The following is a 13,933-nucleotide window of genomic DNA, read 5'->3' as shown; positions in this document are numbered from 1 at the left end:
CTTGATGATTCACAGGCATGTCTGGTCTTCTAGTGCTACTTCAGGAAAGTGAGAGGTTGGTGGAACAAGGAGGAGGATTTTCTATATTAACTGAAAAACAAGACAAAAAACAAAACAAAACAAAAATAGGACAGCCCTATTGTCTTGTACGCTCACTGAGCACTTTATTAGGAACACCTGTACACCTACTTATTCAAGTGATTACCTAATCAGCCAATCATGTGGCAGCAGTGCAATGCATAAAATCAGCAAATACGGGTCAGGAGCTTCAGTTAATTCTCACATCAACCATCAGATTGGGGAAAATCTCAGTGATTAGACTGTGGTATGAGTTTGAGTATTTCTGTACAGTGTTTCCCACAGGATTTTGTGAGACTATGGTGGGTGGATCTCGGACACTCTAGGGGGGTCATCAGTCTGGTGCAATTTGAGAACAAAATTAAGAGGCTAGATCTATGAAGAACTTTGTGCTCTTGTAAACAATTTTGTGCTCTAGTAGTAATTTAATCATAAAGATATTGGTTGTATAGATATGAATGGTGATGACACGGCAAAAAATTCACACCCACAAATCATGGTAAACGAGATGGAGTTTAACGCAGTTCACAAATGGTCAAAGCACAAAATAGACTAGAGCATACATTTGAGCCAGGGCTCCACATTAAGCATTGTCATGTGCTTGTCCTCCGGACAAGTAAATTGGTCATTCACTTGTCCAAGTAAAAAAATTATTTGCCCATGTCCAAATAAAAAATTAAAATGTCAAGGTTTATGTTGTATATTTTTCTAAAATTATGACCAATGTCGAACCTAATAGGTTACCTATGCAATCAACTCAATTCTCTGTGACAGAAATGTAAACTGCACTGTAGGGGAGGAGGCTATTGTCATATGGTAATTATTTTATATTATGTATGGTAGTCAAATAAAGAAAAGCCTCCATTGCCACCATTAACAGCAGGGATGCTCATAGTTCTATGGAATGTGATCTACTTTTTTATCATGTTAGATGTACATGTACAATAAAGGCTATACATTATCACAATACCAACATTTCAGTAGTCTGTAGTGACTGACTGGGAGTGAGAGATGCTTTGCCGAAGCAACGGCGCAAAACACAATGTTAGAGATCTTTTTGTTCTTATGAGAAGTGTACAAATATTTTCGGTTCATTATGAAACTGTGGTGGGACAAATTAGACTGTGGCGGGTAATTAATGGGAAACACTGCTGTAACTGCTGATCTACTGGGAGCTGTCACTAGAGTTTACTCAGAATGGTGCCAAAAACAAAAAACATCCAGTTCTGGGGACAGAAACGCCTTGTTGATGAGAGAGGTCAATGGAGAATGGCCATGCCTCATTTCCCAAAAGCATCGTAAGCTTAAGTAGATCGTAATCTAACTTCTTCTCTGACACCCAAAGGCTCTCTCGCCAGCACTACAAGTTGTGCACTGCACATGCAGCACTGCTGTCTAAGTTATCACTTTTGGGAGTAAAGAGCAGACCTCTGCTTTATTGGTGAATTTTCCTAAAGCGCATCTTCCAAACGTCTCCTTATTTTGCGCTACGCGGTAAAATGTTGAACCTCGTAATATTCAATAATTGTTTGTCATTAGCAGGATCATACACAGGTCCTCCACTGTCTTCACTAATCCTGGAAGCTTTTATATCGGGAGGAAATGGTGAAAATGAAATATTACACATGCACACCTGATTATGGAAGCAGATTGTGTAAAAGAAAAAGATCGTTCTGCACAAAATTATTGTAAAAACAATATGTAAATGTGTAGTTAGATCGAATATTTAAGAGCATATTTAAAAAAAAAATAATTGTGAAGTAAATTACAAATAATTTTAAAGTTACGCACAAATATATATAAGGAAATAAGTTATAATGAAGACAAACAGCACTATATGGTCACATTTCAGCACTTCTCGTGTATGGACAGCAACTCTCTTAAGTAGCACTTAAAGTGCATCCTCGCGTGTAAAAAATAACGAACGTTCGTAAAATTGCTCGTAGAAAACGCTCTTAACCGCAAAGATTGATTGTTTTTGGGAAACGCAGCCCAGACTGGTTTGAGCTGACAGAAAGGCTACGGTAACTCAGATAACTGCTCTGTACAAATGTAGTGAGCAGAATAGCATCTCAGAATGCACAACACGTCGAACCTTGAAGCGGCTGGGCTACAACAGCAGAGGACCACGTCGGGCACTTTATTAGGTCCATAGTGTTCCTAATAAAGTGCTCAGTGAGTGTATATCTAAACAGAACCTCAATTATAATGGAATGTAAAGACACCTACACTGTAAAAAATAAATCCTGTTAAATTTACGGTAAAAAACTGGCAGCTGTGGTTGCCAGAAATTCAATGTAAAAAATACGGTAACCACGTTTCAGGCTTTACGGGATGTAATTTTGATGCCTGTATATTTTACGGTGCATTATCGTAGTTTATATTATTAAATGATAAACTTGATATTAACCTTCTGAAACTGTAAAAATCTGCTTTTCACTTAATAATGTATTGTTAATCACTGTAGAAATTACAGAAGGGCACATGATGACATGAAGTTCATCAGTGTAGAGTCAGTGCTCAGTGTCAGGGGAACACATGTGAAATTAAAATAATGTAATAAACATTAACTAAACTACATCAAATATAACACAGAACACCCCAATGTACATAACTGATATTAAAAACTTTGAGTAGAGCTGGGTGGTATATTGCAAAAAAAAAAAAAAAAAAAGGTTTTGAAGTTGCAAACCACATTCAAAATGTAATAAAAAACAGTAAAAATCTAGTTAAAGATGTTCAAGGCATATTTTCCACACTATTGTTTACAAAATGAAAATAATGAAGAATTATATTTAATCATTATGTTGGCTTGGCTACTTGTCCATGATATGGTGCATTGAGCACTGCTGCAGTTTATATAAAAACACTCTCCACAGCAGAATATACATTTTTAGTGGCAAAACAAATGATTCCTTGTCAAGTTAGATTGGTATCTAAGTTTTACCGGCAATATGTCTCATCTGTGATAATAATTTCAAAAGCTATGGCCAGTTGTGCAGTCCACCAATAATGTTAGAGCGACAGCAGTTGGAACGCACACTACAAAGCGACATACAGTAAACGACTAGCGACATCAAGCGACAATGTCGCTAGCGGTGTAAACGGGGCTTAAGGGTTAAGGTTAGGGTTAGGGTTAGGACTACATTAATAAAATTACTACAAATGTTTCAGAATCGGATGGCCTGTGCCATTCACCTCAAATCCATTCAAAGAAGGAAATGAAACAACACAGGTTTGGTCTCAGTTTTTGTCAGACCATACCTTAGCATCTTCACAACTGGTAAAAAAAAAAAAAAAGACACATTCTTGTGTGTTAAAATTAGTGTTCAGATTGGACAGTTCCTCTGTTTCCACAGCTCTGATGCTGTTGTAATGAGATTTCTCAAAATCCTTTAAAGGATATCTAGATATTTAGGTCTTTTAATGTTTTAATATTCCAACAAATATGTCTCAATCAAATCTCTTTTTAATGACATTTCCCTTTTACTCTCAGTCCAAGATATTTTTTGAAAATAGATCATATTTCAGGTATTTAAAAGCATTCCTTCACTACTTTCCCCCCTCATCCAAGGAGTAATAGATTTTTCTGCTGTGTTCTTCTATTATGAATTTAGCTGCTTCGATTTTTCCAGCTTTATGCTATTCTGGAACTTCCAAATTAAAAAAATAAAATTGCCTATGAGATGCTCATCTCATTATCATATACAAACATGGCAGTGCACATTTGAGTTGAGAGTCACTCAACCTTTCAGTCGTAAGATAAAAGAGAGACTATTCATTTCATTAATTTTGGCCGGGCCATTTGAAAACATATTGCGTTTTTAATTTAACGAAACCCTGCCTGGCTACTCTGCTGACACAAGTATAATGTGCTGACTGACGTGTACAGTAAAAGCTGAAAGCTTTGAGACGAAAAAAGCAAATACTGATTTAATGCCTAAAATGAGTGGTAATGCATGTCAGTGCAAGTCCATCAGATTTTCATGTTTATACATGAGCCTGTTTACTCATGTCTCTTGAATAATGTCTTAAAGACCATTAAGCATGTCACACATGTAACGCCTAATAATATTTGATGCACCCATAGTATTTCAATTCATTGTACACAGACAAAAATAAAGAGTGACGTTCACACCGCAAACTCCATTAAACAATTATATATATATATATATATAAAGCGCAGCCAGCAATATGGTTACAGAATTTTCATATTTGGGTGAACTATTCCTTTAAAGACTATAGTTAGTGAATGCATACAATTGCAATTCCATCCAGGTCTTTCAAGGCACTTCTCTGAAATCTAAATGGATTTATGATGAGCTATGTCGTAACCAGAACTCAGCTGGATGCAATCACTGTTGACAGACTCCTATCAAATACATACAAGGTTAATTTTCTCTGTGTCACTGTGTAAGAGATATTCATTTGAGCTGATAAGCAGCAAGGCTAACAGTGTACTAGAAAGTATATGTAAATCCCCCGCATTTAATGTATTTTGTGATTGCGTATAAGTTGATTTAATTAACTGTGTGTATAAAGGCTGTGGAAGCTGTGGTTTATCAGAGTATTAACATGTGACGTGCTATTGCTCTCACAGCCTTTTCCAGCCTTGTAAAACCTTTTTTTTTTAATCTATAAATAACACACATTCTTTTGGTTAAGGTAAATTATGATAATATTAATTGTGTGGTTCTCTCAAAATTATAGCTTTTGTTGTCAGATGTCTTAATTAGTGTAAGTTTTCAAGCTCAAATCTGGATAGGATCCTTTTGTACTGTTAATATAGTCTCGGATAGCCAAATGTTTAAAAATAAGAATAAAGTCTGGTCCGCATTGCAGCTCATTCTGACCAAGAATCATCCACTTATAAAGGATGAGATTATGTTGCTGCTGAAGAGACCACCAGGAATTTCTATGCTGGCCCCGCCTTGTTTTTGCTGAATAGTGCTGGTTTTGTGCTGGACTAGTTGGTGAGGCAGCAGAACTTTGCTGGTTAAGATGGCCGACCAACATGCTCTTGCTTGTGATGCTCATAACAAAATAATAATAATAATAATAATAATAATAATAATAATATATATATATATATATATATATATATATATATATATATATATATATATATTATAAATATATATTAGATTTTATATATATAAAGACTTTTTATTCGTCAAATGGTTTAGAAGATATACACTGATGCATCTGTTTTTAGTTTTGCAATTTCATTGATATAGACAGTAGAAAATTACAGGAAAAGATGGGGAGAACGAGATTAAGAAATGACGCAAGCCAGAATTAAACTTGTGCCACCACGTGAGCACCACAGCTCAAGGTGTATTGAACTCATGCTCTAACCACTAGTCTAATGCTTTGACATAGCAATAAATCTTTAGTTCTTGTCCAATCTCTCACTAAAGATTTATGCTAACACTAATGATCACTTCATCTATTTTGAGTTTAATTGCACCCTTGTGACTGGGTGGATTTAAAGAGGTATAAAATGAGGTATTTTAGTTAAAAAAGATCCTGTGGAAAGACAAAATACAAGAATTATAGAGAAATTGTGATCACATCACATTGTTCTTTTTATTTACTTGGCAAAAGCCTTTGTTGGAGTGGACTATGCACTGATGTTAAGACAGATAAAAAATTGTTGGATTTATTCAGAGTTTCAAGTTTTATAAGGTTGCTTTCACATTGGCAGTTTAGTTCAAAACACAGCATGGTTCGCATGAAAAATTGGTAATGTGAAAGCTGTCATGTGGACCGGGCAGCGCACCGCGGTACCGAACCCGAGACTACCTGTAGGAGGTGGTCTGAATTCGGTTGCAGTGGAACTGTAGCGCGATTCGCGTGCATGTGAAAGCAACTCGGACTCGGGTGCGCACTCGTTCAGGAGTAACCTAGCGTATGCGTTTTAGCTGATGACGACATATGTCTGTCTATCTGTACACCTTATAAATACTATATATAAATACTATTATAGGTTATAAATATAGGGTATAATAGGAGATGACAGTGGCGATAACTTCACCGTGGACACGAGCGTAAGTGTGCAGTGTAAACAAAGGTGCAAATGAATTACTTGCAGTCAGCTGTCTCCTCAAAAAACGCCGTTTGCGAGCAGCAGCAAGCTGCCTTCTCCAGGACATCTGATGAGTTACACCATGAAGCGCATATATACGCAGTTGTTGTTCACTCTGCTGTGCATAACGACGAAACAAAAAGTACGATGAGTCGCGGTGTGTTCTCCATGCGTGTTTGTGATGATGTAAGATGAACGCAAATGGACCGGGGTTTGATAGAATAAAGTGAGTGTGAAACCAGACCAAAGCTGCGGGGCGCACCGGGAACAATCGCACTCGGAATCGGACTGCAGCAAACGTGCCCACTGTGAAAGCCCCCTAAGTGTCTCGTTGATATATGAGGGTGCTGTGGGGTCTATACATCATCAGTGGAACAAAATATGTGCTTTTGTCATTGCTCACAAAATAAAAATTACTGATATTAAGTATACAGTATATTACCTAACATGAGTTAGGACTACTAGGCGAACCTTACATTACCTTATTAATATTAATGAGCCAAGCTGAAAAGGTTTGTAATGTCACCCCTGTCACTTTTCATCATTGTGACATGAGTATGGGCTAAACTGATTTTGCTTAATCATTCTGACATTTTTAATTTGCTTAATGAAAAAAAAAAAAAACTTTCATCACATCAAACAGATCACAAGAGATAGCATGCCAAAAACAAATTTTTATTACATGATGCTATTGTTTTATAAAATATAATACATTTTTAAACAATTATTTGGTTAATACATGTATTTACATTGTGCTTTTTTTCAGTATATGTGATTGTGTTTAAACTCGATCACGAGTAATTAATCATCAATTATGTATAGTATCTATAGTAACAAAATGTTTCAGTGAATGAAAATAATGCTATAATAGTGACCTCAATGCACAAGGGACAGCAAATTAAATGTATATTCACAGTACAATTCTATAAGCTTATTGAAAACAATTGCCACATGTTTTATTACTTCATGATTGAAAAGACCATCAGGGACTGGGTCAGAAATGACCCAGGGAATTAGACAACAAATGCCCTGAAATTCAAAAGGAATTACTCTGTTTATTATTTTAAAAGCTTTTTCTAGGCCAATTATTATCGCATATTATAACAAATTAATGTTGATTGAATTTTATAGACAAGTAGTAATACATTCCCTATCTATGTTGTGAAACTGATAACATCCAAGTACTTAACATAAAAGGAAGACACATAGAGAATGTACAGTATTTACATGGTTAGAAAAGAATATGCCCTTATAAAGAAAAATATCTACTAAGTGCTAACATTAAAATACATATAATACACTGTACTTATTGTGTAACTTCATGTTGTTCTGCAAATTCCTCACAATATTCACATACTGCTATTGAGGTTCAGGTACAGGTGGGTTTAGGAGTAGGGTTAGGGTTAAGGGTTGGGTTAGGGGTTAGGTTTAGGGTTAGGGGTAAGGCTAACAGTGTAACTACATATGTAATTAAATGCAGGTACTTGCAACAACACGTATGTACAGTACATAAAGTAGGTATCCAACCAGAATGATTGTTTTACGCAGCGGTAAAAAGTAAAATTCTCACACGTGAAACTCGTTCGCAAAATTACCACCAGAAGGCACAAATGGACACTTTTGGCACCTCCGATTAATGTGCCCCTGTCCTATATTGCCCCTTAATGGAAAACGTAATTTCTGACACTGATTAGTGATATTATTTTATGTGTCTTCACAGGTTGATGCTGATGATGTCCTCACAAAGGAAGAACAAATCTATCTTCTCTTCAATGCAAAGCGGAAATGTGAGCGAATGATCAAGTCCAAACATAAAATTGGTGGTGAGTTGTAAAGGATCTATTCTTTTTTTTTTTTTTTTTTTTAATATCGAAAGAAAGACCTCACGGTCCCTGACAGCATCCAGAATTATCCACTACTAATCTTACCGGGGCTGAATATACATCCACCATCTCAGAACACTACCTGGAGAGCAGTTATCTTCACCCCCAGGTCATTTTAGCTTTGGTGAAATGACGCCTTTGATGAGCGGAGAAGTTGTCAATATGTGTGTTTCCATGGGGACGTGTGCTGGGGTGAGGCCTGACACCATGTCCTAAACCAGACGCGATTCTGTGACACACGATAAAAGGTATCTTTTCCATGTTAATCAGAGTTTTTGTCCTAACCAGCCGCAACACACAACAAGCAACAGCGACAGGGCTTTCTATTTTTGAATGTCGCACCAGGCAGCACAGTCAACAAATAGGTCTAAAATTATTCTTATTGCAGTATATTAAAGCCGGCATCTCATTAGCCAGTTCAGAACAACTTAAATTTTGGCTGAGGGTGTCACACACCTGCCGAATGTTGTGCTTGAGGTCTCGTTCTCTTTAGCCGGCGCTCTGTTACACACACACACATGGTACAGAATGGTAGTGGGGAGACATCCCGGCTCATTCCAACTTTCTCTCCGCTTCCCTGTTACGTGGAGATTGGCAAAATAACAACAGGAGTACCGTGTGAACATAAACAATCATAACAGACTGAAGAAGGATGCAATTCATAAAGTAACTTTGCCCTGTGTATGTATGTGATTGTGTATTTATCCCCTCGGTGCTTGCCGTAGAAAACGTTACAGAGCTTCAGTGAGAAAATGAGTTGCATTCAATAAACACACTGTTCTGTCTGTGATTGCTTTTGATTTCTACATTTTATTGTCAATAATCCTCATTTTAGTGTATGAATATCGCGGTGTCGCGTTGTGTCTGGTGTGGACAGACAAATAGCTGGAATCTTATCGCGTTGCGTCTGGTTAGGACGTGGTGTAAGACATGCAGTTTCTTCACTGCAATTCAGTAGAACACCACATCCAATCACATTGACGCTAAGATGAACTGACATTGATTAAGTTGGCACTCCCAACAGAACTCATTAGTTTCTATTACACCATCTGACATGTCATTATTTAAGACATTAAAAAAAGAAAAACAGGCAGCTGCCCATCAGCCTCCTACCTTCAGAAAACACCAGGAAATACACTCTAGGCAGGGTAGGGGTGCAAAAATTTGCACTGACAACGATAAGATAAAATTTGATTTGGATTCTTTACCTAACCATGCATCTTGAAATCTGAAATTTGGTCACGATTCGATACGATTTGATTTGATACTTTTGTGACGATTTATAGTTATTTTCAAAAATGTTAGATGCATTATAGATCCAATATATATAAAGGACATATTGTCTAATGCAACATTATGGCTTGATGTAAACACACACAAACAGACGTTATGTAAACCGTGGAATATGCGTTAACATTTATTGCACCAATAATTAAAAATGAAATATGTCATGTACAGACTGGTAAGGCACATGTTTAAATGAAGCAGGGTCACAGAATTTAAAAAAATACAGTATTCTGTATATACTTATTAAAATCTATTAGCAGTGTATAAAGGTTTTACACAGAAAGTGGGAACTGTGAGCTCCCCATTCATTTTCAGTGTGCTTGTCAAGCACGTTTACAAGACTTCTACCTCATTATCTTGCAGGACTGCTTGCTGCACACACCCCACAAGATATATATATACTGTATATAGTTTTATCTTTTCGTGGCTGCCACATGTTATTGACCAATCAGAGGTGATTTTAACCAACTGGCATTTAGCTTTTAATTGGGTAGTTCAACTTCAGAACAGCCTGAAATCACTACCTATTCTCTACTATTACTATAAAGAGAATGAGTGAACGAGTGAATGATTTTTTTCATAGCAAATGTCTGCGTACTAATCACATTTATTTAGGCTGTGTTCTATTCGTGGTTAAACTATTTTATGGAGAAATAACACATTTAATAGAGCTAAAAAAAGCAATGTGTACTAAATATATCATAATTGGAGAGGAAAGCAACAACAATTAACTTACTTTGGTCAAATGGACACTAACAGTTATGAATCACTTGGCGGCATCCATCCATCCATTCCTATACCTGCTTATCCTATGTAGGACACCTTGTCCAATCTACATAAACAAGAACTTGGAGTACCTCAAGGTAGTATTCTATCAGTAACTGTCTTTAGTATTAAAACAGACAGCATTGCGAAAGTCATTGGTTCTGATGTTCATTGTAGTTTATATGTAGATGACATCTGCATTTGCTACAGAAGCAAGTACATGCATACTATCGAGTGAAAAATCCAACTGAAGATAAACAAAATGCACTCCTGGTCAACTCAGAATGGTTTCAAGTTCTCACAAACAAAAACTGTCTGTATATGCATTTCTGTCAGCTCCATTCGCTGCACAGTGAACCAGAGCTGTTTATGGACGGAGTCCCCATCAAAGTCGTTAAAGAGAACAGGTTCCTTGGTATCAACTTTGATAGCAAGCTGTCTTTTATCCCTCATATTAAATTATTGAAAAAGAAATGTTTTAAAGCTATGAACGTTTTAAAGGTTTTATCCAAAACCAAATGGGGAGCAGACAGTTCAACTCTTATGAATCTGTACAGAACCTTGATTTGCTCAAAGCTGGACTATGGAATCATCATTTATGGATCAGCCAGAAGATCATATATACAACTTCTAGATACTGTTCACCACCAAGGTATTCGTATGGCCTTAGGAGCATACAGAACATCACCAATTCAAAGTTTATATGTGGAAGCCAATGAAACTTCCTTGGAAATCAGACACCTAAAGCTGACCCTACACTATGCAATCAAACTGAAAACAAATAAAGAAAATCCAGCCTATCCAGTAGTTTTCTCAACTCAACATTCAATACTATATGAAAGAAAACCAAGTCACATTCATCCATTTGGGCTACATGTAAAAACCCATCTGGAGAATCTGAAAGTGGATCTAAATATTCTGGAGCAGACACATTTTTGCGAAATCCCCCCATGGGATCTCAAATAGCCCAAAATCCATCTGGATTTAACGAGAAACCAAAAATCAAAAACTCATCCAAATGAATTTGACTAACAATTCCTGGATATAAGAGCAGTGTTCCCACAACATATCCCAATATATACAGATGGATCCAAATCTGGAAATCAAGTGGCAGCAGCCTTTGCAACAAGTCAACTGTGTCAAGGCATCTGCATCCCGGACCAAAGTTCAGTTTTTACTGCAGAGGCAAATGCTTTATTACTAGCACTGAAGTTCATTGAGACTGTTCCACAGTAATGCTTTTTAATGATAACTGATTCTAAATCATGTCTGGAAGCATTGGAGTCTATAAGAACCGATCACCCAACAATCTTGAATATTTTTTTTATTTTTTTTTTATTTTATTGAACAAAACACACAAATTAACAAGACATAGCAGCTTACACAAAGAGACCAATGACACACATATATATACACACACATATAAGAAAAAATTATATATATATATATATATAAACTCACTGAGTGATAGATAGATATCAGGACAATTTGAAACAATCATAGTAATAATAATAGTTGTAGTAGCAGTAGTAATAATAATAATAATAATAATAATAATAACAATAATAATAGTAGTAGTAGTAGTAGTAGCAGCAGTAGTAGTAGTAGTAATAATAATAATAATAATAATAATATCATCTCAGCTTTATGAGATTTAGACCAGTCAATAAAATGATTGCAGATATACACAACTCTCTAGGTCTGGGAGCCACTCCAGCACCAACGGTGTGAAGATTGTGAAGATTTTAAACAAAGTGTCATCTCTGGAATCAAAGAATTTTAGTATTATTTTCTGCTGGGTACCTGGCCACTCAGGAATGTCTGGAAATGAACAAGCAGATAGAGCTGCCAAAGATGCATTATCCTCAGAACCAGTAAAATGCTCTATTCCATTCACAGACCTAAAACCAACATTAAACATATACACTAAAAACAAATGGCAGTCAGAATGGGATCAAAGTTTAACCAACAAATTACAGGAAATAAATCCTGTTGTTGGGACAAGACATGAATTTCCTTTTAATAATCGTTGGGATCAAGTCACTTACACTCGATGCCGGATAGGACACGCAAGACTCACACAACAATTTTTACTATCTGGAGAAAATTCACCAAAGTGCCCATCCTGTCAGAGCCCACTATCCATTAAACATGTCTTACTGGACTGTAACGCTTCTACACACTTGAGGAAACTGTATTATTCTGTTGACACTTTTGAAAAGGTTTTTAACCAAGTAAATCCAAATGTAGTTTTAAGGTTTTTAGAAAAAATAAATCTTAAACACCTTTTTTAGTTTTACTCTTGAATAACTAAACTGGCTTTCACCATGAATATAGCCATAGAAGCTGGCATGACGTTAAAAAATGAAAGAAAGAAAAAAGAAATCAAAGTTATTATTGCAATTCATCCCAGAGCTGAATGTTTTGGTTCATGGCTTAAAGTTCTTATTAAAGAATTTTTTGAAATGCCATTAAAAAAATGAATAGGAAAAATACCTCAAGGACCAAGGCAGCTGAAAAATTGGTCAGTCCACTGCTGCACTCTATTGTCATTGAACAACAAGTACGAGAATTGTTTGTATTTCAAATGCTGCCTTCAAGTCCTCCTGGGAAATTCCTAATTGCTAGTTCAGAAGTCGTAATCACAATGCTTTTGTTGAAGCAATTAGCTTACTGTCAGAAAAAAATGGACCCTTTGGGCAAATTCAAATGTATTTCTCTCTTTTTTTTTTTTTTTACTTCTGAACAAAGACAAAAAAGCTTTTTAGTCCTAGTGCAACAAAATGAGAAGTCAAGAATGTTCATTAGGCATGTATTTGATGTTTATTTATGTATTTTATGCTTTTGTGCTACCACAGAGAATGACAAATTTTGTTGCACAAGCCTGTTACCCCATAAATTAAACTAGTAATATTTATACAATAGTAAATACATTTCAAACATTCAAAATCAAAACGTATGACATTTTTCAATTGTCTTCCGCTATGATTTCCCAACTCGGAAAGTTTGGGCTTACAGAAAATCCTGAGTTTCCCACTAATAATTACGACACTGTATGGCATTGATGTGCGCTCATTTGGTAAATACTATCATTCAGACATTAATTAAAGGCAACATCAGACAGATAGAAATAGCTGCTGGAGCCCCTTTGAAGAAATCATGAAATTCTGGTGTCTTTATCCTTACCTAATGACCTTATGACCTTGTCATGGTGTCTGTAAGACACATTGGCATTGTGATATCAGAAAAGGGTTTTGTACTGCTTTAGAAAAAAAAAACTGCTGCTAGAAGTGTGCAAATTTTCCCCTGGAAAATAGCATAGCATAGCTCTGTGTAATCCCTGTTGGGTCATTTGCCACATTAAATAGAGATCTGTGAGTAGCAGAGTGTGTGAAAGGGTTGGATTTTTTTTATGGTATCCTCAGTTTCCTTTCACTGTGGTCACTTTTTTTACCCTGGTGGATTGTCTTAAAAGCGTTTTTAAATAACGTTTTTTCCGGCCTATTGTCATAGCTAGACTGCCATAATATTTTCTTCTCATTACAGGCTTATTTTACTCCTGTTAAGTCACTGTTGTCTCACAACAGTTAAAGATGTTTATGTGTGAACTGAAGCGAGAGTAAGGAATCTCGTATCCAGGCTCTCGATGGTATGTTCACACAAAGGGACTGTGCACAAGACATTTGTAGTTTTAAGTTAAAAAAATGAATGAAACATGACATGGCTGCAAATAAATTAGTCACACAGAATAGATTTGAACTTGAAAACACATGAACACATATTGTACTTAAAATAGTTGCTCATGCTCATATCTGAGGAAATTACAGTAACA

The 13,933-nt window shown here is 36.1% G+C and overlaps 1 protein-coding gene across 2 annotated transcripts in view; it reads left to right on the top strand.

The window, feature by feature from the left end:
- LOC127441947 (parathyroid hormone/parathyroid hormone-related peptide receptor-like) overlaps positions 1-13,933 on the top strand; it is a 123,005-nt gene that overhangs the window by 61,849 nt on the left and 47,223 nt on the right. For both annotated transcript variants that reach the window (XM_051699543.1, XM_051699542.1), the window contains exon 2: positions 7,887-7,989. In XM_051699543.1, coding sequence (XP_051555503.1) covers positions 7,887-7,989 — 103 coding nt within the window. The remainder of the gene's footprint in view (positions 1-7,886; positions 7,990-13,933) is intronic.

This window comes from Myxocyprinus asiaticus, chromosome 6 (genome assembly GCF_019703515.2).
Source record: "Myxocyprinus asiaticus isolate MX2 ecotype Aquarium Trade chromosome 6, UBuf_Myxa_2, whole genome shotgun sequence".
In the NCBI taxonomy this organism is placed as follows: Eukaryota; Metazoa; Chordata; class Actinopteri; order Cypriniformes; family Catostomidae; genus Myxocyprinus; species Myxocyprinus asiaticus.
Note: the sequence above shows the minus strand (reverse complement) of the source record. Positions and strands in the feature narration are given on the sequence as shown.